General features: G+C 39.0%; 1 protein-coding gene across 1 annotated transcript in view; it reads right to left on the bottom strand.

Annotated features, from left to right (window-relative positions):
* Positions 1 to 449: 449 nt before the first annotated feature.
* TMEM144 (transmembrane protein 144) overlaps positions 450 to 24,284 on the bottom strand; it is a 34,120-nt gene continuing 10,285 nt past the window's right edge. The window contains exons 5-11 of the mRNA XM_029235821.1: positions 20,202 to 20,283; positions 18,284 to 18,360; positions 15,974 to 16,092; positions 12,877 to 12,996; positions 10,779 to 10,876; positions 6,212 to 6,265; positions 450 to 753 (exon numbers count right to left, since the gene is read on the bottom strand). Of these exons, the coding sequence (XP_029091654.1) occupies positions 670 to 753; positions 6,212 to 6,265; positions 10,779 to 10,876; positions 12,877 to 12,996; positions 15,974 to 16,092; positions 18,284 to 18,360; positions 20,202 to 20,283 (634 nt within the window). The 3' untranslated portion in view covers positions 450 to 669. The remainder of the gene's footprint in view (positions 754 to 6,211; positions 6,266 to 10,778; positions 10,877 to 12,876; positions 12,997 to 15,973; positions 16,093 to 18,283; positions 18,361 to 20,201; positions 20,284 to 24,284) is intronic.

Below are 24,284 nucleotides of genomic sequence, written 5' to 3'. Positions count from 1 at the left end.
TTCATGTGTGTACTTGTTTATGTATGTATATGTGTTACACACATTCTCAACAGTGGAAGTTTTTGTTCTCTGAGGATGGATTTTATCTGGAGATAATCAAAAGGCACTTTGAGCTAAGTCAGGTGGGTGATGGAGAACTGGGCAACATTAATTTGAGGTTAAAATAAGTCTGGGCTAAAAATAATGAAATGGCCCTTTTCACATTCTGTTACCAACTCTGACATTTACTTTTTCTCGCAAAGGCCCCAGATATCTTTGGATTCTAATTCCACTATAAGTCTTCTTCCCACTCCTCCCCAAACATTTTTATGCCTCTCTTCACTAATGAGGTTCATGTGTTGGAAATTTGGACATGTACCAAGTTCTTTGTATACGAAATCCACACTGTTTTCTAGATTATGCACCAGTAAATACATATTGTCGTTAAAGCAGCATCCTTAGATGTAATGCTTCATAAATAGTTCATTAGAAGAATTTCTCATTTTTATGCTCGACTGAAAGTGTTTTCCTTCATTCTCACATTTGTGGGGGAAAAAAATCATTTACCCTAATCCGGGATGGATGGAGATCCATTTGCTGTATGAACATGAACCTTGTTCTCAGCGCAGTCTCTGTGTCCAGGAGAGACGTGTTCTCAAGCACTGCTGCCATCTGCTGGCCTTGTGGTTGTTAGAGTTTAGAGAAAGCTGTGCATAAGGCTCCAGCCAAGATGATGCAAAATGCAAGTATCATCAGCAGGTAGTTTTGTCGACCCTAAGTAATAAAAATGAGTAACTGTCATTAAGAAAACCTGAACCAAATATGCAAAAAGCACAGACTCTCAACATTGCTGTGGACCTTAGTAACCATCTGGTCTACCTCCTGTATGTTTTTTGCTACCCCTCTGCCTGATCTTCCTGACTCTCTGGAAACCCCGCAGATCCTCCATCATTTAACCATTCAGTAAACACATGTGCGCTCCCACTATGCATCCACACTTGCTGGGGTTAAAATGGTGAACAAAAACGTGCCCCTATTCAGTTACTCACATAATATGGGAGACAGGAATGAATAAAATCATTACAGAAAGGCATGTTAAAAGACAGAGAGAGACTAATAAGCAAACGCCCAAGGCTGTTTGTGTGTTACCAAGGAATCTTAAGGTGGGAGGTTTGAGGTTGAGTTGAGCTTCTAAGTATCAATGAACTGAATAGGGAAGGAGGGCAGCTGGTAGAGATCCTGGGTGGAAGGAATGTGTGTGCAGAGCTCTGCTGCAAGAGAAACATGGTACTCGCCAGGGATTAAGAGAAGGTCCGAGAGGCTACAGCAGCGAGTTAGGTGGAGCTCGATGAGGTTGGAAGCTATGGGCCTGAGCACACAGGCATCTTAGAGGCCATGCTCTACTTTTGGTTTTATTTTTCCAAGCAGTGGGAAAACATCGGAGGAATGGGCAGAGCTGGGTGTGGCGAAAAGATGGGATTTGCATTTTGTAAAGCCCACGCTTTTGCAGATGGTGAACAGATTGGACGGAGCCAGAAGGGATGCAAGGGGACCAGTGAGAAGGTGATTGCAGTCCTCCTGGGCGGAAACGATGCAGTGAAGATGGAGAGACAGAGACCAGTCTAAAGGGCACGGGAAAAACAGAGATGGAGTTTACTCGCCCAGCTATGTTGTCTTAAAGATGGAAGCACGGAGGACCACTTCCCACCGCAGCCAGTCCCTCTGTACCTTAACAAAGAAATACCGTCCTGTGCGCAGTAGAAATATTGTATTTCTCATAAGTTCCATCTCTAGGGGTACGGATAGATCAATTCTAATCTCTCTTCCACAAGATAAACCCTCAAACATTGAAAAATAAATGTCTTTTATCCCTGAAGCATTTTTTTCCCTGGTCAATATTTTAGCTCCTTTGACTATCTTTCAAATGGAACGGTTTCAAGCTCCCGCACGGTCCTGGATGTTTCCTTCTGAATGATTGCCAGGCTGTCTATATAGCTCTTTAAATATAGACCCAATACTCTGAGGCAAGTAATATAGGGTCTCAATTACACTGAGATCTCCTGGTAGTCAAATCATATGATACTATTACCAGCTTCTTTTTAAGATTAATGACAATATATAGTCAAAACTGTATATCCCCTTTTTTTTCATCTTGATAAACAGTTGGGTTAAAGTGGGTGATTTTGCGTCTGTTTGATGACCACAGTGGTCTTTGCAAGTTGGGTTGGGCTGGTTGAATTACCTGACTCACTGTCAGCACCAACCCTACCAGAAGTCATTCTAATTCAAGCTCTACAAGTGAAAGACAGCACAAATCCTTGCCAGGCACAGGGCAGCCTATTTACACACACACACACACACACACACACACACACACTCCTGCACGAAGACGTTAAGGGTCCCTGACATCTTTTTCTTAGTCTTAAAGATTGCAGCCTTTGCCTAGATGCCAATATTGGTGCAGAGTGGGCGCTCAATAAATATTTGTTCAAAGAATCAATACACTCGGGCAATTTCCAAATGTGCTTTGTGAATTAGCCAGTTGATGCAATCACTGAAATAAAAAACAATATATGGGGCCTCACTTATCAGCACTTTACCACCTAATTATGTGAACACTTCATGAGCGCTCTATTTTATTGTCTATGTAGACAGAAGAACAATGTCCTTAGGGGGTAAAATTTTTTCCCTTTTAAGGTTAAGAATCTGTCCAAACTGCCTAGTGTCCTAGATAAAAAGACTGATTATATTTGTTTTCCTTTGTCAAAGGTGAATGTTGACTCTTAGAAAGATCATGCTAACATTCCTTCCCGAAGCAAAGAAAAGTGTTTAACTTGGATTTCTGAGACAGCTACTAAAATGACAAATCATCTCATTCTTTATCTGGGCGTTGCTACGGACCTGTAAATTGCTGTGGTAACAATCCCCTGCATTGGGATTTCTGTGGACACACTGACTAAAATGTGTTGCTAAAAATATGATGTCTGTCTAGTTTACAATAGCTAAATATAAGATTCTAAAACAAGCTTCCCAAGAAGAACAGATATCAGATATAAAAGAATGTCTCAAGGGCAAATCAGACAAACAGAGCACTGATGTCATTAAAATGAAATAAAATCGTTAAACTCTTTCACTCAAAGAGTGCTTGGATCTCCCATTAAGTCCTTATCGCTCCAGGTTGTAGACTTTTAAATACGCGTCTTTGAGGACTGCTTCAAGACATAGCTGATAGGACCTATGAGTCATAAAGGTAAACGTGTTGGTTTTGTTTTCCTCTATGGTTTTATCTTCTTTTTAAGAAAAATAATTTAAAAAATTCAGATAGGATTATGGTATCACTGTCTAGTTGATAACTCTTTGTTAAACTCGTTGGCATGGGAAGTATTTAAAACTTTCCTTTAAAGTTGCTGTCAAGAGGCAACTCAGTATATGCATTGAACAAGTATCGCTGGACACACCTTAAGTTCTGTTTGTAGACAGATTTGTAAGGCTTTTTAAACTAGAGTTAAAAGGTTAGCAAAACTCGCTGTGCTTTCAGCTTTGCCCTCTCTCTATTTTTACTTACACACTTGGCCAAACTTTTGCACTCACTCTAAATCTGCAGATCAAACACACTGGGATTTTATCTGAATTACACTGAATGTAATTGGAGGTGCTGCCTAAACCATAGTGAGCTGTTCCATCAGGGATATATGAGTCTCCTATTTGTTCTGATAGTCTTTTATGTTTTGTAGTAAACTTCTGCAGTAAAGGAAAAGATTTTATAAATCTAGCACATTTCTTGTTAATTATTTTATTTTTATAATTTTTTGTAGGTATTAATAGCATTTATTTTCCTCTTTTTAATTGGTTCTTGGTGACATATTGGAAAGCTATTAATTTAATATTTATCCTATATTTCAGTGCCTTAGTAAATGATCTTATTGGGTCTCAAGATTTTCAGCTGATACTCTTAAATTTTTAAAGAAGAGAATGTTATATGCAAATGACAATTTTCTCTCCTATATCTAGTCCTCTTATTTCTTAATTTTATCTTATCACACTGGCTAGGATCTCCAGAAAATACTGAATAATAGCAATGATGGAAAATCTATGACTTCCAACTTACAGAGAACTCTTACTTTTTTCAGTTCTATTGAGATAGAATTGACAGAGAACTCTTATGTTTCACCTTAGTTACATATTTGCTATTGTTTTTTGATAGACATCTTGTATCAACTAAAGCGTCCTCCTATTTGTAAGAGGTTTCTACTATTGTAAGAGGTTGTTTTCTTAATTAAAAACTGGTTTTTAATTTTAGTAAGTGCCTTTTGAATACATATTGTCACAGAGTTTCTTTCTGTTTATCTAATAGTATAATAAATTACATTAATTAACTTGCATATTATGAACCATCCTCGCATTCCTGAATTAAACCCTACTTGGTCATGTTTTATCATTTTTAAAAGTCCCTCCTCTATTTGGCCTGAGCTGATTTTTTAAGAGGTGTCTTAAAAAAACATTTCTTTGAATGTGCTTAGTGTCTTTTTAGAGGACTCTGAAGAATTAACATGAGGCCCAATGGTTAGGGATTCTCTCTCTCAAGGGGGTTCTTGTATCTAGGGAAGAAGATTTAAAATTCAGTATCATTATTACTGTGGTAGTGACTAAAATAATTTTTAAATGCTTCATAATAAATCTATTCTCAGTTTGTGCTTATTTATATCTATAGTTGTAAATAAGCTATGGTTACTTACTTGTTCTTTTCTAAGGCTTCAGAGTGTTATGCTGGATAACACCTAATTCTATAGAAATCATTATCCTTCACGAGGCAGATGAAATATTTGCAAAGAGATTTACAGCATGCCTTAGGCATAGAATTACTTTCTGTGGAAAGCAACCCTAACTAAAATAAGTAAGAAACATGTGCACAAAAGTAACTTGTGGGTCTATAAATGTTTTAAATTGTCTTGTAAATTTAAAAACACAAAAATTAAGATCGTGATCCAAATACCTTCTAAACAAATTTATTACTTCTTCAATCTGAAAATCTTACTTGTATTAACATCTTATGGCTTTCTAAGTCAAAACATTTCATTTGGAATGAATGAAATGATGTTTTAAATGTAAAGTTGAATAATCATTTTAAGAATTATCCAGTGGCATGTTCACTTTATGGCTCCCAGAGATTAGCAACATCAGATCTTCTTAGAAATAGGAATTATTTGCTGCTTATTAAGACAAAAAGTATTATATCTATGATGCCTTGACAGTGTCTCTAGTTTATATATTTTTTTAGTAAAAACTATTACAAAATACTATTCACATAGATTGCTCAACTGAAGACTTTTTCCACAAATAAAGGTAAAGGGGAAAAATCCTAAAACAATTTTTAATGAGAATACACACACACATCCTAGAACTATTTGATAAATGCAATTTTAAGTCCACACCATTGGGGGCTTCCCTGTTGGCACAATGGTTAGGAATCCACCTGCCAGTGCAGGGGACATGGGTTCAAGCCCTGGTCCGGGAAGATCCCACACGCCATGGAGCAACTAAGCCCATGCGCCACAGCTACTGAGCCCCCGTTCCATAACTACTGAAGCCTGTGCACCTAGAGCCTGTGCTCCACAACAAAAGAAGCCACCACAATGAGAAGCCCACGCACCACAACGAAGAGTAGCCCCCACTTGCCACAACTAGAGAAAGCCCGCGCACAGCAGCAAAGACCCAGCACAGCCAAATAAATTAAAAAAAAAAAAAATGTCAGCACCATTTACACTCAAGAGGGAAGAGGTAGTTGTCACCTGTTACCACACTGTTTTCCTGTAAAGCTTGTGGTTGGATATGGAAGACCTTGGGAGGCATGAGAGCCAACAGAAAATCTATTCCCAAATTCCATTTGCCTCAGGGATATTTTAACCTTTGGGATAAAAAATATTTCATCTTGTTTATCTACCATATTTTACAATAGATAAAATTTCCCCTCTATCATATTTTATTGGATTATTTAACCAAAATCTCTTACAGGAAAATAAAGTCAACTAAAGCATTTTTCCCTGAAGCTGGGATGGAGAAAAACATGTTCATAATAATTGTCACATCATTAATATTTTCTTTCCTAGTTAGAGATGATAGCACTTTGAACATCTGACCTGTCAAATTCATTCACGTTGCATGCAATTTTCAGAAAATAACACATAGTATTAAATACCCTTCTCAACTGGACCTGCACCTTTCGTGTACATACCTGTATTTCCTTAAACATGAAGACACCCCACATTGCAGCTATAAATCCTGGACCCTTAAAAAAAATAAGAACTTTATTTAAATTGGTTATTTTTCTGTGACTGTACTCTACACAAATACAGTAAGGTGGAGAGCTGATCTGACACTTTCCTCAAATAAACTTCTATTGTAAAAATATAACAATATTGTCAGGAAAAACTGTTCATAATCTCAATCTGAGCTCACCATTGAGTTAAACTAAGTAGCATTAGGTGAAAAAATGAAGACTTTTTTCCTTTTTTTTCTCTATGGTTTTCATTTTTATTATTTTGATGATGCTATAATATTTTATGCCATACAATGTGTTTCTTTAATGTGATTTATAATAAAATATTTTAACAAGCAAATAGTTTACTTTTTCTTGTGAACTACTTCCTTAGGATTCCAGAAATGGGCTTAAGAGGAAAACGTGTATGAATAAACTTATAACTTCCTTTGGCATTAGATAATATCATAACTAAAGAAATGTTAGTATGTTCTTTTGGACCTGAAAAATAATGTGCATATGGGAGCAGCATGTACTTTAAGGTTCTCTTTAGCTGATATTACTGCACAGTAATCAACTATGTCTCATATTATGCTCTAGTGAATGCTACAGATAGTATTATGGGAAGATGGGAAAACCGTGTAAGGAAAAATAAACAGGTTAGTGAGCAGGAGACAAAGACAGGAATGAGATAATACAGCACAAAAGAGAAGAAATGAGATGGAAAAAGGAAGATTCTGAAAACTGAAATAGCTGAAAACTTGAAGCTATTAAAGTTTATTAATTTTTTTCACTGAGAAAGGAAAACATTGGAATTTAGATTAATTGCAGTCTTTGTGTAGAAGGTGTGCTGTATCAGCATTTTGACGATTCCTTTTCAAACCCTGCACACACTCTGGAAGAGTTTCAAATAAACAATCCCAGCCTGTTTTCCCCTCCACCACTCCAACTGTCTACATGACTGGTTCAGCGAAGCTGGACTCCACTCCTGGCAGGTGAGCAAAGCAATAGGAACACATTACTCTCTGTTTATTGGGATCTGGAAAAGTCAAGATCAAAAGAGCCAGAGAAATAGGTCAAAGGAACTGTCTTCTACCAATGACGTATGGTCCTAAGCCTCAAAATCCAAACGGAACAAGAAGCATCTGGGCCCTTTAGCAGGTTCATAGTGACCTGGGGCAGGATGGGAGGAAATGATAGAATAGGGTGTAAATATTAATGCTATCATGACAATCACTCAAGAATTTTATCCTCTTTAATCCCTTCAGAGTACGTGGGAGAAGGCAATACCAAGAGGTACCACTGACCTCTGAAGCTTTCTGGCTGATGACTTCCTAAATATGGGTTTAGACATGGCCTCAGAGTTATTGGAAGGAGCACTGTGGTTGCTGGAAGCCGTGCTTTGCTAGATGTAACCCAAGCAGAAGTCTAAGTGTGTGCGGACCCTGGTTTGGCAAAGGACAGTCAACGGAGAAGGGCATCTTAAATAAGAGTCACAGCTGTCCTGGCACTGGGATTGCGTGGTTTTCTATTGTAAACGAGTACAAATTACACATTTATAAATCAGCCTTGGAAAAGAAGGTGAGCTTGAGCCATCTGGAGAGGCTCCACCTTCCTGAGAAGCTGATTCGGCCGTTCAATTCCTTGAGGAAGACCGGGACCACAGGTACCCAGCCCGCTGTCCTGCTACGTGGGCTGTTCTCCTTTCTTTCTCTTTTCCTTTTCTTTTTTTCTTTTTAATTGAATATTTGCCAATAAACAAAGATGCTGCTTTCAAGGAACTCTCAGTCTAGTCACCAGTGGGTCCTAAGAATGGAAATACATGTCCTAGGGTAAAAGGGTATGCTGCTGGGATTTGAAAAATGTACTCTTGATGAAACAAGACTGACCATATTCATAATTGTTAAAGCTGGGTGATGGGTGTCTTTGAAATTTTCCAGCAAAAAAAGTTAAAATTAAAACCAATCTAGCTCTACCATGAAAATAAAATAAAGAAGAAGGTAAGATCCTGAAGGGCAGGGCCGAATCTTTTCTGCGTACAGATAAGGCTGTCTTTGAACTAATGACAGTGAAACCAAGCAAGAGCCCAGTAGCAATAAAGACCCAGGCCCTCACCTCCCAGAAATACCTGTCCCTCCTGGAAACAATCCTCAGGGGCCAGAGGAAGCCACACTTGGTGGGTGTGACGCCTGCTTTCATCACAGTGTTTGAGAATCATCCTTCTGATGGGCGAGTCTCCAAATGCCACAGTGACCACTTCCACTGGCCCTTTGCCTACACCCCACCTGTCTCAGCCATTTGTTTCCACTGAATTGGGCTTTAATGTCTTGTGCGAAGTCTTTACCATAACTTAATACAAGAAACAGTAGGAGGAAAACCATATCTCTATCCACTATAAAATTTTTGTGAAGAATATTATTTATTATTGTTCCACGTCCCCTGTATAAGGCCCCATAGGATAAATTCTATTAAGAATTTAGTGTTTAAAAAACAAAAGCAAAAAAAATATTAGTGTTAGAAAATAACTGGTCTTTTCTGAGGAAATAATGTTCCCAGTTAAGAAGAATTAGTTATCACATTGTCTCACCCCCTTTTGCAAGCAAAAGTAAAACGGTGTTTAATCACATAACTATTTACTCTCTGTGTTATTTGCTTACTTTCTCACTTGTATCATAGTTTTCATTTTCCATTTGTGTTTGTACTTCTGTCTTGTGTGGCTTAATTCTATCTGTGTATTTTATACAAAAAGTTCCTTAAATTTGATGTGATTAATGACTGCATCTATTTTAATGAGGCATTCCTCCTTATGTAGTGGGATATGACTGTCAAATAACATTTGCATCCCTAGTCGAGGTGCATATCATACTGTATACTTTGCTCTACAAATTTACTTTTAAGCATTTCACTGGTAAGTGATATATCCCATTGCCCATTACATTTTCCTGTTATATGGTCACTTCTAGCATTAAATATCTTTGAAATAATGAGAAACAAACCCTTTCTGTGAAAAAATTTGGGTCTTTCGCCATTCCAATGATGAGGACTTAAACTTAAAAATATTCCTTATAGGGTTTCCCTGGTGGCGCAGTGGTTGAGAGTCCGCCTGCCGATGCAGGGGACACGGGTTCGTGACCTGATCCGGGAGGATCCCACATGCCGCGGAGTGGCTGGGCCCGTGAGCCATGGCCACTGAGCCTGCGCGTCCGGAGCCTGTGCTCCACAATGGGAGAGGCCACAACAGTGAGAGGCCCGCATACCACACACACACACACACACAAAATATATATATATATATATATATATATATATATTCCTTATAACTTGCTCAATTTTGATAACATTTTCCCGCAATAGAAATTAAGAATGTCAAAATGTGAGCCCTTTAAATTAAAAAAAACCTAACCTATTAAAATAGTTCACTCTAGTGTACCACTAAATTCAAATAAAAAATAAAGCCAACAGTTTTATGAACACAGAACTGTCAAAATATGCTGTTTGAAACCCAGAATTTAAATTAAAATTTAAGGATATTTCAAACTTTTATGGAATTGTATTTTAGACCAGACGACGTGTTTGAAACTACCAGCTTTGTAGGCTTGCACACGTGCGCTGCTAAAATGTTTTAGGCAAATTTTGTTTATGATGATGACTTAGGAAGCAGGGAGGCAGGTAAACAACTTAACAACCTAAGATACTAGAGTAGAAATAAGAGCTCAACGTTAAAGCACTTAATTCGTGTGTGTGTGTGTGTGTGTCTCAGTCCTAGTACCATAAGGAACCTGAAACATTCTAAACTGGATTCTATACTAAAGGCAAAATGTAGTCCTGCATGCAAGAAACTCTCTCCTGAGAAGCCCTGAGATGTCCACGTAGCCATGTTCTTTCAGACGACTCTGTCAGCTACTGCCTCAATTTTCTCATCTTCAGAATGGGCACAAGCCTGACAATACCTGTCCTGCCTATGTCAAAAGAAACATTTTTGTTTTTCTGTTACCTATGCGCTACATGATTGGCACCTAAAAACATCAGATGAAGCAAACTGCGTTACGAATGCATGATAAATGCCACCATCCAGAGACAATACTTTGCTTCAGCACTTTCTGAAAGCCTTCCTTAAAATATTGACGAGCACTATGAACAGGGGCCGAAATACTTTCTGTCTCACAAGGCTGTCATGAGATTCAAGTGTGATAATACACACAAAAGCATTTTTTACATCTATAAACTGTTATATAGAGATGAATATTGTTATCAATAGCAAATTACAATGTATCCCAAACGAAATTAGGTAAAACGACCAAACAAAAACTGCAAGGTTATCAAAGATTAACAAACCTGCTAAAATGAGGTTAGCAATATTCCCTCAGAGATCAAGGACGTGCGATTAGAGGGTATCAGTTTATCTACATGAATCTGTTATACTAATTATACTCCTGAAAAATTAAACTCCATGACAGGCTTCAGTGATTCACTAAGAATGCTTGAGAAAAATTAGATTTACATTTGAAAAACAAAAATTTGGAAAAGCAGTTCAGCTACTTACAGCAGTGATGATTGGAAAACTGACCACAGCGCTGAGGGAGTGGTTCGCTATGAACCAACAGCAGGTAGCAATGGCCCAGAGTATTCCAGACAGGAATCCTGAAACACACACACACCACACGTTTACCGACCACCTCCCCTCTTGAAAAATCCACACTCCAGGTAGAGCTGGAATGTTAAAGTGCTCAGATCAACACACTCCTATCAACACTGACGGCCAACATGGGTTTTTTAGCCATGTTTTAGGACCATTTTGGAAACCAAATGATTTCTCTTTTCTTGACTGCTGTGGGTATAAAGATCACCTTTTACCTTATTGACATGAAATCAAGTACCCAAAATAGTAGTTGAGGTAAAGATTGGATAGTGGAGGGGGACCCAGGGAAGATACTGGGCCTGAACATATTCTGCAAACACCATTTACTCTAAACCATGACCATAAAAATCTGTGAAATTCAGAATTATGCTTAGCTAAGGGGAAAAAGACTCCTAGAATTTGAATAAAAATATCAGCTAAAAGTTTTGATACTTTAGCTAGGCATTCAGTAAATATTCTATCATTTTCTAAAATGGTATAGCGGTACAGTGGCACACTTTGTCTTCAATGAATTAGGCACTCAAAGTGAATCTCTGACATATGCTTTATTTTGTTCTTTAAAAGACTTTACTTGTGGACCTATATTCCAGATTGAATTATAGCAAACTTTTAAATAAGTGAGAAATTATAATTTCTCATTATATTTATAATACATATAATTTCTCATTATATATATGTGTGTGTGTATGTATATATATGCACACACACAGATGTATTACCATCAGTGCCTCGTGGATTAAATTCAAAAGTATGTACATTTAACATGCCATTTTTAAGCTCAAAAATAATTTCTCCTAACTTTTTGGAGAAAATGTTTTCCCTAGTGACAATATAAAAAAATATGTGAAATTCAAGATGATGCTTAGCTAAGGGGGAAAAAAAAACCTCCTGGAATTTGAATAAAAATAGCAGCTAAAATTTTCAGGATACTTTAGCTAGACATTCAGTAAATATTCTACCATTTTCTATAACGGTATAGCGGTACAGTGGCACACTTTGGCTTAAATGAATCAGGCACTCAAAGCGAATCTCGGACATATGTTTTATTTTGTTCTTTAAAAAATTTTACTTGTGGATCTATATTCCATATCGAATTATAGCAAACTCTTAAATAAGTGAGAAATTATAACTTTTCATTATATATACACTTTTTTTTTAACCAATGCCTAACTGATTAAATCCAAAAGCATGTGTATTTAACATAACTTTTTTAAACTTTAAAATAATTTGCCCTAAATTTTTGGAGAAAATGTTTATTTTCCCAAGTGACTGGAGATTCGTATTTGTTGACACTTTAAAAATATATACAGGACTTCCCTGGTGGTGCAGTGGTTAAGAATTCGCCTGCCAATGCAGGGGACATGGGTTTAATCCCTGGTCCAGGAAGATCCCACAAGCTGTGGAGCAACTAAGCCTGTGCGCCACAACTACTGAGCCCACGAGCCACAACTACTGAAGCCCACGTGCCTAGAACCTGTGCTCTGCAACAAGAGAAGTCACCAAAATGAGAAGCCCATGCACCTCAACGAAGAGTAGCCCCCATCACTGCAAATAGAGAGAGCCCAAGGGCAGCATCAAAGTCCCAACACAGCCATAAATAAATAAATAGATAGATAGATAGATAGATAAAAATATAGAGAGAGCCCCAGGACTCTGACTTTTAATATACATCCTTAGTTGGTGAAGAAGAAATACTAAAGTCTGATCCTCAATACACAAGATGTTTCAGCACAGGAAACAATCTTAGATTCATTGTTCAAGTTCTAGGTTCTGTAATAATGACTTGGCATTTCAAACCCAGTTTCACGGTTTTTAAATCCTTCATATTTGGTGGTGAACTGGGCCAAAGTCACTGAGGGAATGAACACATACGCACAAAGACACACAAAAACGGACACACACAGAGAATGGCTTGGTTTCCAGAAGACGATTATTCAAGCTAAATGAATAGGGCATGATACTTTCACAGAGTAAGAAGAGTTTCTGTCGTTAATATTCTTACCTGGCAAGACTGCTTTGGGATATAGTTTAGGATTATTTTTCATGGCTATACAGTAGGCCAGAAAGTAGACTGTACTTGCAAGGAAGATGCCGCTGAAGTGTGCAAAAACGTAGTCTAAATCTGGAAATACAGGTTAGAAAACTCTCAAGCATATCAGTTTAGTCATTTCAAATACATCTAGAGTCCTAAGAATAAAACAAACTCACTCAAATCAACCTTAAATGTAAAGGAAGCATTAATTCTATTTTATCATCTACATGTTATTTATATAGAATTTTAATTAACATATTTAAAATAGTAAGAAGTTAGTTACTATAATCAAATCTGAAAGACTGGCTTTTATGATTATCTTGGAAAGCTAAATAAGAAACAACAAACATTATGTGAATATACATTAATATCTCCTTTGTAATTTTTTTTAAACATCTTTATTGGAGTATAATTGCTTTACAATGGTGTGTTAGTTTCTGCTTTATAACAAAGAACATATCTCCTTTTTTAAGAACAGGTATCAGACCTAATTTTACTGATGGCTATAGCCATTGTAGCAAATCTCCAAGCAGACTGTAGTTGGGGGATGGTGTGTAAAAAAATTTTAGAAGTGCTAATTTTATATGGTGTATTGATCAATCTGGAGACAAGCTTCCAGGTTGCAGATGGCAGCTACCCAGGCAGCTATACAGAAGGATATTCAGGAAGTTATTCCAAAGAGGATTTTATTTGTTTTCTATAAACCTAATTACACGGGGGAGTTAATAACACAGATGGTGGCCCAATATCTGAGAAACCCAACTCCACTGACTATTTAAAGCAGAGGGTCCTTTGGCCAAACAGATGGGTGTAATGCAGGTTCTTGGCTGGGAAGGTCACACTGGGCTCGATGTCTCAACTAAATTTGGAGAAAGATGAGTGGCCCTGTTTAGCCAGAAAATCTTGAAAGTCAAAGGGTTTGTCTCTTCTAAAGTCATAAATCCTACCTCTGAGTCATATCACAACACATCCACCCAAAGACCACCAGAAAAGGCAGCATAGCTAGTGATTCAAACGCTGACAACCTGGTGGGACTCATCAATCCACCACTTGTTAACTTGGAGACTTGGGTAAGTTACCTACTCTCTCTCTGTCTTAATTTTCTCAATTGTAAAACCGGAATAATAATGGTATCCAACCAGTAAGGTTGCTAGGAGGGTCCCTTGAGTTATTACTGTAACTAGAACAGCGCCCAGCATGGAGCATATACCATTTATTGTTAAATAAGTGACATTAAAAAAATATGCCCCCTTGAATTATTTTTGAATAAATTGGAATAAAGTGTATCTCTATCAGACGACATCTGAGCTGTCATAAGAAAGATCCCTAAGAACTGATTGTACTATTTATGGGAAGAGATTGTTGAGGACATTGTTGAGGACATTGTTTATTATGTCCCAGTACCAAGAACAACTGTACTGCTGAACAATTAGTTGTTTTTATCTTGTGTTTGCTGAATTCTGGGACTGATCTGATCTCCTTTGTGGCTGTAAGAAATCTTAGAGCCAAATTATGACTCATCACTAGCAAGTGTACACGTGTAGCACAGTTTTTCGACTCATTCATGGCTCTTTTATTTTGTCACTCTTTTTTCCTTCTCTCTTAATTTATCCTATGCTATTCTACTTTTGTTAGTTTTTAATCCTTTGAAATGAAAAGAATAAAATACAAAAGGTATTTGTATAAAATCTTTTAAAAAAGACAGAAGTTAATAAAAGTTTGAGTACTGTTCGTGGGGCTGAATATAAAAAGGAAGAAACAGACCATGGTAGTCACTCAAAGTCTATCTGCTCATTTAGAGTTCAAATCCCAGCTTCTCCATCAATCTTTCCCTCATGACTTGCCCTCCAGAAGTCTCCCTTATCGGATCACAGATGACATTCATTTCCTGTGCCATGGATGTAGAACTGTCTTAACCACGATATCATTCTTTTATCGTTTCGTGGGTATAAGCCACGTTTCAGTATAATCACAGGATCCTGAATTAGACACTCTCACCTCCTCGGAGCCTGCAGAAGGCTGTTGCACACTGTGTGGAAGTGACGTCTTGAGAGATTAATTCTAGCGCTAGAAACTGAGATAATTTGGCAGCATTACACTGGGCCTTTCAATGCGTTACTCTGTGCTCGAAAAATTATACACTAAGCAGGCTATATTTTGACCTTTATTTGATTTTAAAGTACTATGTGCTACACTTCAGTTTTTGTATGTTTTTTTTTTTTTAAAGAGGAGAAGAATACATATTTTCCTAGAGGTCATCAAACTGGAAAATAATCTCCAAATCTTGCAGTAAAGCCAAAAACCATGTGTTAAGATCCAAGTAGCTGAAATGAATCCTGACTAAAATTGATTCTATTTGTATGTTAAAGATCACATGAAAATATTCTAACAGTCCTTTATTTTTAGTTTCCCGTGCCCTTCTAACTCACCACTTGCAATGACAAAGTAAGATCAAATCTGATGAAATGAAATTTTATTTTAAGGCACGCCGAGAAAATCTAGACATAAACTTCTGTCTGTGTCTGTCTGGGCTTCCTCCCCCCCGAATGTGAGGTACGCATCTGCATTACACTTTAACTGGAGCTTCTCAGAATGGGAGCGCTTGCCTGACCGGAAAGATCAATTTCTATTTTGCTCCTGATGCTACCAATGTATGATAACTTCTTAAAAGACTTGTTCTTTCCCAGCTCTGCAGCGGGCCATGGCGACCTGCTGCTCCTTTGCAGCTGCTAACGGTGGACTATGTGTCCTTGGTGAACTTTACGTAAAATATCGGTACGTCATTTTGATGTACGATCCTTTGTCTCGAAACAGTATACGACAGTGCGCTTGCCTTTTAACAGGTGGAACGGTTCTCAGAGCTTCTGAGAGTCTGTCTCCTGGGCTATAATCCTCAGTTTGGCTCAGATAAAATTCCCTATTTTCGCTTCTTAACTTGACTGTTAATTGAATTTTCATCGACAAATCTATGTACCAATATCTACCGCAGTCCCATTCTTTTTATACTCTTAACTAGATACATGGGTATTGAGTTTATTTATAAAGTAAAATAACTTTTTCCTCTCACCGTTCTGACTTGCCCCTGCGTATATACTATCATTTCTCTTGCTGTGGTCCTTGATGTAAATGATTGGCACAAATGTAGATCCATAGAGCATTCCAGATATTACCGCGAGACTGCAGCCCCTTAAAAACAAATAAATCACTATTCATCTGGGCCCAAAGCAACGTTTCTGCCAAATGCACACATGGAATCATATCAAAAGCATGCTTCAAAGTGGAAATCACAAGGCATTGTGTAGCAATCACCCATCTATCTCAAGTGGGGTGACAAGCAAAAGCCCCAGGGGTGCCCTGCAGGGTCAAGGTACCTGATGCCACCTTGCTGTGATGCAGCTTCCGTCCTCCACCATCTAATGGTGGAAGGACATGATTTACAGACGCTGCAATGGATTATCATGATAAATTGTCATTACATAGGTGGGAATATTGCCATCATATTCTACAGGCGACATAAATAAACCTGGCTCTCTCATTAAATTATGCAGTATTTGTAGACTGACACCGTGCCCTATGCTTCTTTTTTAAACCCTCTGTGACAATAGCACAGATAATAATAATGACTAGAATAGACTAAGGACCAAACACACGTTTGTTCAAAACAACTGCTGAGATCCACAGACTTGTCTATGTCTTAGGCATGGTCAAGGGGAAGTGCTGATTTAATAACATAATTTAAGAAACCTTTTTTTTTTTTTTTTTGTGCCGACAACGTGTAGGATCGTAGTTCCCAGACCAGGGATTGAACCCCGGCCCCCTGCAGTGAAAGCACCAAGTCTTAACCCTGGACCGCCAGGGAATTCCCTAACAAAATAATTTGAATATTTCAGGTAAAACATTACTTCCTGTAAGAAGAAAACGTTTTGCCTTAAGCACTAGGGTCACATTGATCCCTCAGACTTGGGCCATATCTGCGTGAAGCAAGTGTTTCCAGTGGTTTTGGCAGGGAGGTGAATAATATTTTGCAACAATCCCTTTGGCTTAATATAAAGGACAATAGCATGAAACAGGAAAGAGTTTTAGGAAAAACCATACCTTTCCAAGCTTGAAAACAAATGCTTAGGGATGGTGCAGTGGTTAAGACTCCACGCTTCCACTGTAGGGGGCATGGGTTCGATCCCTGGCTGGGGAACTAAGATCCCACATGCCATGGGGTGTGGCCCCACCCCCAAAAAATAAGTCTATTTTAGTGGTGTTTTAAGGAATGTGAGACTGTAGGCACTCACGTGGCCAGTGAGCTCTGTTCATGATGGAAACCCCTGCATCCTGGGGAGGCCTAGACCATCTGGTCCTGGACGAGGGTCCCAAATGTGGACCAGATTAATAGACTAGGCTGGCCAATGAGACAACTGAAAACATTCTTCTTAACAAATATTCCCTTAACAAAGGCAATGCTTTGTGAAAAATGTTTTGTTTGATATATCTATTTTATTCCAAAGCAAAAATAGCAACATATTTATTTCTTCCAAAGCGTGTGGGTTAGTTCATTCTTTCATTCATTCCATTTATTCAAATATTTATTGAGCATCTATTATGCGCCCAGTACTGCCTCTTTCCCACTGTGAGGTCATTGTATATACTAACAGAGGACATGCCTTCTATTCTTGAGGTGTCACCACAGAAAGTCTAAAACATCCCTCAACTGAAAAATGCAAGCTACATACTATTACATATCCATATTTCTTATATAAAATATACAAAATTTTCATACATAAAACATAAACATTCTCATATTTCTCTGTCAGCCCCCCAAACCCTAAAATATAAGGGCTGTCATTGAGCCTAACTCTCCTGGTCTTGATACAAAGAATTGGGGGTGGGCACTAGGGCCTACAGAGACACAAAATATTCTACTATATTTGACAATAAATATCTTGGGATTATAAAACTGTCTGACACACGAGTGGAGGGATTTCCAGTGGAGAGCATCCTGGGTAATGTAATGGAGACGTGGACCTAATTCGATTGGGATGGCTGGGAGCATACTGGCCATTATACTCTGTGGCCTATGGTTTTACTTTACTTTGCTTTTTCTTTTTTAACTTTACTTTTACTTTAGGCACGAAAGTCCTGCAAAATGAGATTGCTTTTGTCAACTACTTATTGGCTAGAGACACTGCAGTGGCTTAGGAATTCCTTGGAGCACTGAGACCAAGGCCCTCTGTACCTTAAAATTCAGCAAGCGACCCGAAAGTCTCTCTACCATGGAGCTAGGAAGTCAAAGTTTGTGTTACCATTTTCGTCTTGAACTCAGATGAATATTACTTCACTCTTGCTTTAACCAAATATAAAGCAGAATAAGAGAACCTTTTCTTACACTAAGCGGTTTTGCACTGTAGAAAGTTTATCCACCCAGGAATGTTCAGGATCGGGGTCTTGAGTTTTGTTAACCACCTATGGAAAACATTGGCAAAAATCAAAAGGAAAACAGCATTCAATTGATAACCACACTGGTGACAAGAAGATGTTCAGCATTTTTCTCTTCTCTCTCAAACGCACTTTAAAATATGACCATGTCACCCTGCATACTGATTCTGTGGGCATCTCTAGACTCAAATGTTTCTGATTCTGTTTCTCTGTCACTCAGAATGGTCTGGCAGTAGGCAACTTCTCTGTTTAAATGTTTTTCACAGTTTATTAAATGGCTATTTTGATACACCTGTCAAAGCTAACAAAAGTTATTAATGCTTGCATTCTATTTGCAAATTTTAATAACTTGTAAAGAAATTAGAACTTAGACTCTTCTACTATGGAATACCTAAGATCAATAGGCATATTTTTATCCAGATTCTTTAACTAAATTAGCTAACGAAACATTTCCAGCCTTGTTTTGAGATTAGCTAATATTCTAAGTCAGGAAAAGTTATGAGCAAATTCATAATATTTCTACTATTGAATGTAAGCATCTTTGTCTCCTAGCTGAAGTTTCCTTGATGCCATACTCCTAATGCTTTCACAAGAGGTGAGAAACTATTGTACATTTGAATTCTTCGTTATGTGCTAAATCAAGCTTTCCTTTGGCAATCATGCTTTCTCACCCCACGAGCAGCTCGTGATGTATAGCAGCATCGTAACCAATACTTTTTATGTATCTTTAAACTTAAGTTTGCTTACATACTTCCATCTTGATGGAAAAATCTAAGGTCGTTAGCCTTCTCTGTAGCTTTTACCAAGTTGCATTTATTTTCCTTTCTTCCCCACCCCCCTAATGTGGGCAAGGAATACCAGACACCTTCTCCCCGTCTCACTCCTTCATTCTCTCTGAAACATCTCCCTGATCAGAGAGGCCTACGGATCAATACATCTCTTTCCTCTAACACCTAAGCTACTTATTATTTGACTTTAGTGTCAGTTTAACTAAGGTTTCTGTCACCTTAGTTGATAAGAGTTTTGATAGGGGAAGAAGGAAGGGGAAGAAACGATTCATTTTGAAGTAAGGAGTAGAGGCAGTGCCTTCCAGGGAGGCAGCGCCCCAGTGTGTGGGTGGGAGGTGCGATTTCAAAGGCGGTAGCCAGCACTGGGCCCTGGGCAGGCGCACGAGACACTCAGCATCCATGGTGCTGGAGTCTGTGCTCATGGCCGTGGCAGTTTGCCCTGGAACCACTTCTGTATATGGAGCCACTGGCACTAGTGCTGCGGGCCGTCTTGTAAAGATTGCCCCTGTTTAACCTAGACTTGCTATTCCAGACTAATTTATGTTCTTCAGGGTCAAAACAGTGACTCCTTACTTATTTCCTGTCTTCACCTTTGAGTGGAATGGGATACGGCAGAAAAGAGAAATAGAAGAAAGTCAAGTCTAATTCCCACTTTTGTGTGATTTGATTTACCCTTTCACTGGCTTTGTCTTATCTGTGGCCCCTGCCCTCTCCCAATCCTACTTTAAAGCCTCCTTCCTCCCCCTTTCTAAAGTCATTTTCGTGTTCCTTCTCAGTATTCAGTGTTCCCGTACTGCGGAAATCCTTAAGTTACTTCAAAATATGGGCTTGTGTGCACATCTCCTAGTAGGGATCTACCGTTAATAAAAAGAAGTAGACCTCTGTATTTGTTGAGCATCTTTACTGTGGAAATATTGATGGCTACACAGACCTAGCCATAATAAATATGCTAAAATATTTCAGATAGCCCTGATTTAAAAAAAATACCCCTTTACCCTCTTATCTGCGTTCAAATTCATGCATTTTCCTTTTGTCTTAATTATATGTTTCAGATCAAGATGGTTCTCATTCTCTACTCACATGCTCTGTTATTAATGGTGTGGTGTCCACAGAATATGTGTTATTTGGTATTTTGCTTTTGATGAACAAAAATATGAAAGCGCTGCAAAGAAAATAAATTTTAGTGACATTTATCACAACCCTGGTTCACATTAAGTTGCCTGAATTTAAGGGAAAACATCGTATCTTAATGATACGATGGTTACTTCCAAACTGCCTCTTCAGGGGTCCTGCCATTTCTCCAGCACTGCTGTTCTCTTTGACATCTCTCCTTGTCTTTAATTACAACAGCCTAAAAGCTAGACTCATAAGCTTCCCTCCCAAATCAGATCTTTCTCCTGATTTTCTTGTTTCAGTCAATGGCCCCATCTTTCTTTTTATTCATGCTTAACCCTGGAATCACATGGTAAAAAACACAAATGGAAACACCTTGAAATAATATATCTCACCTGTTCTACTGACAACCCCCCCCCCCCAAAAGCTTAACATCCTCAATTGGACAAACTCGAGGAGATAAGTACCACTGGTGTGAGTGCAGAACTGTGTGACCCCTGCAGAGGAGACCCTGAGGCCATGTACTAAAGGCATAGGTGTGTCCACTCTTGTCCTTACCAGTCCCGCTCCGGGACCTCTAACACAAGCACAGCCACACTCAGGTGAGCTGACCTTCATGATCATCCAGTGGAATATGACACAGCCATAAAAAAGGAATGAGGATGCCTTCTGTGCTGTGATATGGAAAGACCTCCAGAGTATATTTTAAGAGATAAAAACACACGTAAGCCTAATGCCTTTTTGCCCTTTAACCTCTCTCTCCCAAGGCACTGACTATTCATGTCCAGTATCTTTGTAACAAATGCCTCACTGACCTTGACTTTTGAACCACGCCAAAATGCTAAAATGTGTTAAAATATTAAATTAACTGAAGGAAACTAACAACTTTGGTATACTTCTGATATTCCTTTTTAAAAACACTTGCATGGTTCAAAAGTTAAAGCAATATAAGAAGTTTTCAAAGCACACATGAGACTAAAATAGTATAGGTAGCTGAGTGCAGACTAGTGAACTCAGATATGCTATCTTTTGTACAAAAATTTTAAATGTCGAGTTAGCTTCCTTAGTTCAGTCTCTTGGCTGCTTTATAAACGTGAATGGTGCCATATTCCCTTCCCTTCCCTTGGGAAATTCAAGTTTTGCTTTGATTTTTACTCCTCTCTGCTTCATGCCCTGTCCAACCTTTCTCAACATAATTCTCCCATGGACTTCTTTCCCTGACCAGCCCCTGCTCCAAGCTTGTACGTCCCGCTTGTGAGCCCTCCTTAGCTGGACATACCGTGTCCTCACCTCTTACCCAAACTAGAGAAGACGTGAAGTGCTGACTGTGAGAAGGGAGCCCCACCCCTGGCTGGTCCTCCCCTATTGTCCTCTTCTCTGAATTCCCAAAGCACTGAGAATCGTCATCACACGGTCCAGACCATCTGCCACAGGTCCATGTAATCTTTTTTCTCTAAAGACTTTCCAATTCAATAGAAGATAGGAACCACATTTTCCATCTGCTTCAAGGTCCTCGAAGTACCTGACACTCAGTAAAATTGAATGCATAAAACCTGATTATATGTGTCTATCTTAATTGTTAAATAGGCATGTGTGTGCGCTCATATATATGTTAATTCGCAAAGCTAACATTAGACACTGCAACTGCATTTTCTCCTCAGAGTTACCATGAAAACCCTCTACTTTGTATAGACCCATCTGTTTTTCTAATAGCAATAGAGGATGATATGTTAGAAATATACTTGAAGGACACAGAGAAAAGCCCTAGAGTGCTTCTTCAAACAACTGTGTGACCCTCCAACAAATCACTTAACCTCTCTGACCCTCAACTTTTTTCATCTAAAAAACGGGGAGGGACTTCCCTGGTGGCGCAGTGGTTGAGAATCGCCCGCCAATGCAGGGTACACGGGTTCAAGCCTTGGTCTGGAAAGCTCCCACATGTCACAGAGCAACTAAGTCTGTGCACCACAACTACTGAGCCTGCACTCTAGAACCCATGAGCCACAACTACTGAGCCCACGAGCCACAACTACGGAAGCCTGTGCACCTAGAGCCTGGGGTTCCGCAACAAGAGAAGCCACCGCAATGAGAAGCCCACGCACCACAACGAAGAGTTGTCCCCGCTCACCACAACTAGAGAAAGCCCGCGCGCAGCAACGAAGACCCAATGCAGCCAAAAAATTTTTTTAAATAAATAAATAAAAATAAATAAATAAAATAAAAAATGGAGATATACCCACTTTACAGAACTGTGATGAGAATTAAATAGTAATGGCTACAAAATTCTCGGGGTACTTTTTGGCACATGATAAAATCTCAAAATATGTTGGTCAGTTGAGAAGTTTAACTACAAATTGGGTGGGAGACGGGGTGCTGAGCATGAGGAAGAAATGAAGACTAAGGAATCAGTGGTCTGAGCCTGTATACTAGACATGAAATGGGTGAGTCAGAAAGAAGAATCCAGCTCGATTAGGTCAAGAGGGAATCTGGTGGCACTAAGTTAGGACGAGGTAATGAGATGTATCTTATGGATATGAACATAAAGCCAAATAGATCACAAGGTCTTCTGGGCTACAGACTTGAAGAACTTGCTACAGTGTGTCAAACACAAAGTTCCATGATCGAGTCTGTGAATGCTTTCAAAAGCATGGGAAACTTTAAAAATAAATCAATATGTTATACGCAAGGGTACTTCTCTATACTTTCAACCTTTCCAATTTCCCTAGATTTGCAACCCTATACACATTCCTATTAGTAAAACTCACGTGTGTGTCTACACTGACGACTGATTCCAGCAAGCCTCTATTATATGTCAAGCACTGTGCAGCGAAGTCTGATAGGGATGGTGGGAGAAATGGTGCACAAAGAAAATAACAGACTTTGTCCTTCAGGATCTCATAGTTTAAGGATAAAGAGGGTTGTCTGAATAATACGACACAGACCCTGAGAATGTGGGCAATAGAAGAAGTGCAAAATACAATGGGAGTTTAGGGGCGACTCATTCTATTGATAATTAGAAGAAGAAAATCAAGAAAGCATCATATAGAATGGGAAATCTTAAGTGATATTTCAGGGAGGCAGAGGAAAGGGCTTTGGGGGCTGAAGGAAGTGTCTGTCGGGTATGATAAGTAATCCTGGGTCAGTGAACTGACAACCCAGGGCGAAACTGTGCTAGGAAGAAGTGTTGAATCTCTAACTGTGGAGGACATGCTGGATTAAGGAGACAGATTTATTCTGAATCCAGTGGGGAGCCTTCAGGGGTTCCTAGATAGAAGAGTGATGTCCTGATTTGAGAGCAGATACAAGCAAGTCATACTGGCAACAAGAAAGAATGGAACTAGGGAACTGAGATGTGAGATTTTTACAACTGTATACAGGTGGGCAGGTAGTATGGGACCGAGGGAAAGGAGAGGAGGAACCTCTGAAAGATCCAGAAAGAATTTTACAGGATTTGATATGGGGTCAGGCACAAAGGAAAAAAATTCAAGATGCCCGAGGTTCTGAATTTGAATGACTGTGGCTAATACCTTCTACAGAGAGAAGGAACGCAGGAAGAGGGACCAACTTCCAGGGAAGGCTAAAGTAAGAAAAGTAATTCTGACTGGGAAATGTTGAAGGCAAATAGAAAGGAACCAGCAGCCCAGGGTTTGTGCAGGGCTGACCTTGTGCCTGACCTGGCAGGGTCCCCTTCCACAGGTAGCCCCACCTGAGACGGAGTAGGAGGCACCCGGGGGGCATGCATGTCGAGATATTTAGCCTGATCCGCAGTTCTACGTAAGGACTGTGGCTCTGAAGAAAGCTAACCGCTAGAATCAAAGATCTGGGTTTCCTCACAACACAACTCTACAGAGGAAGCAAGTTAAGGAAGTAGAGAAAAGAATGGAGAGTAGATTCAAGGATAATTCAAAGCCTTTTTTTAAAAAATTTTAATTTATTTATTTTTGGCTGCGCTGGGTCTTCATTGCTGTGCGCGGGCTTTCTCTAGTTGCTGCGAGTGGGGGCTAATCTTCCTTGTGGTGCGCGGGCTTCTCACTTCTGTGGCTTCTCTTG

This window comes from Monodon monoceros, unplaced genomic scaffold, assembly GCF_005190385.1.
Source record: "Monodon monoceros isolate NGI ecotype Baffin Bay Population unplaced genomic scaffold, NGI_Narwhal_1 Super_Scaffold_20, whole genome shotgun sequence".
NCBI classification, from domain to species: domain Eukaryota; kingdom Metazoa; phylum Chordata; class Mammalia; order Artiodactyla; family Monodontidae; genus Monodon; species Monodon monoceros.
Note: the sequence above shows the minus strand (reverse complement) of the source record. Positions and strands in the feature narration are given on the sequence as shown.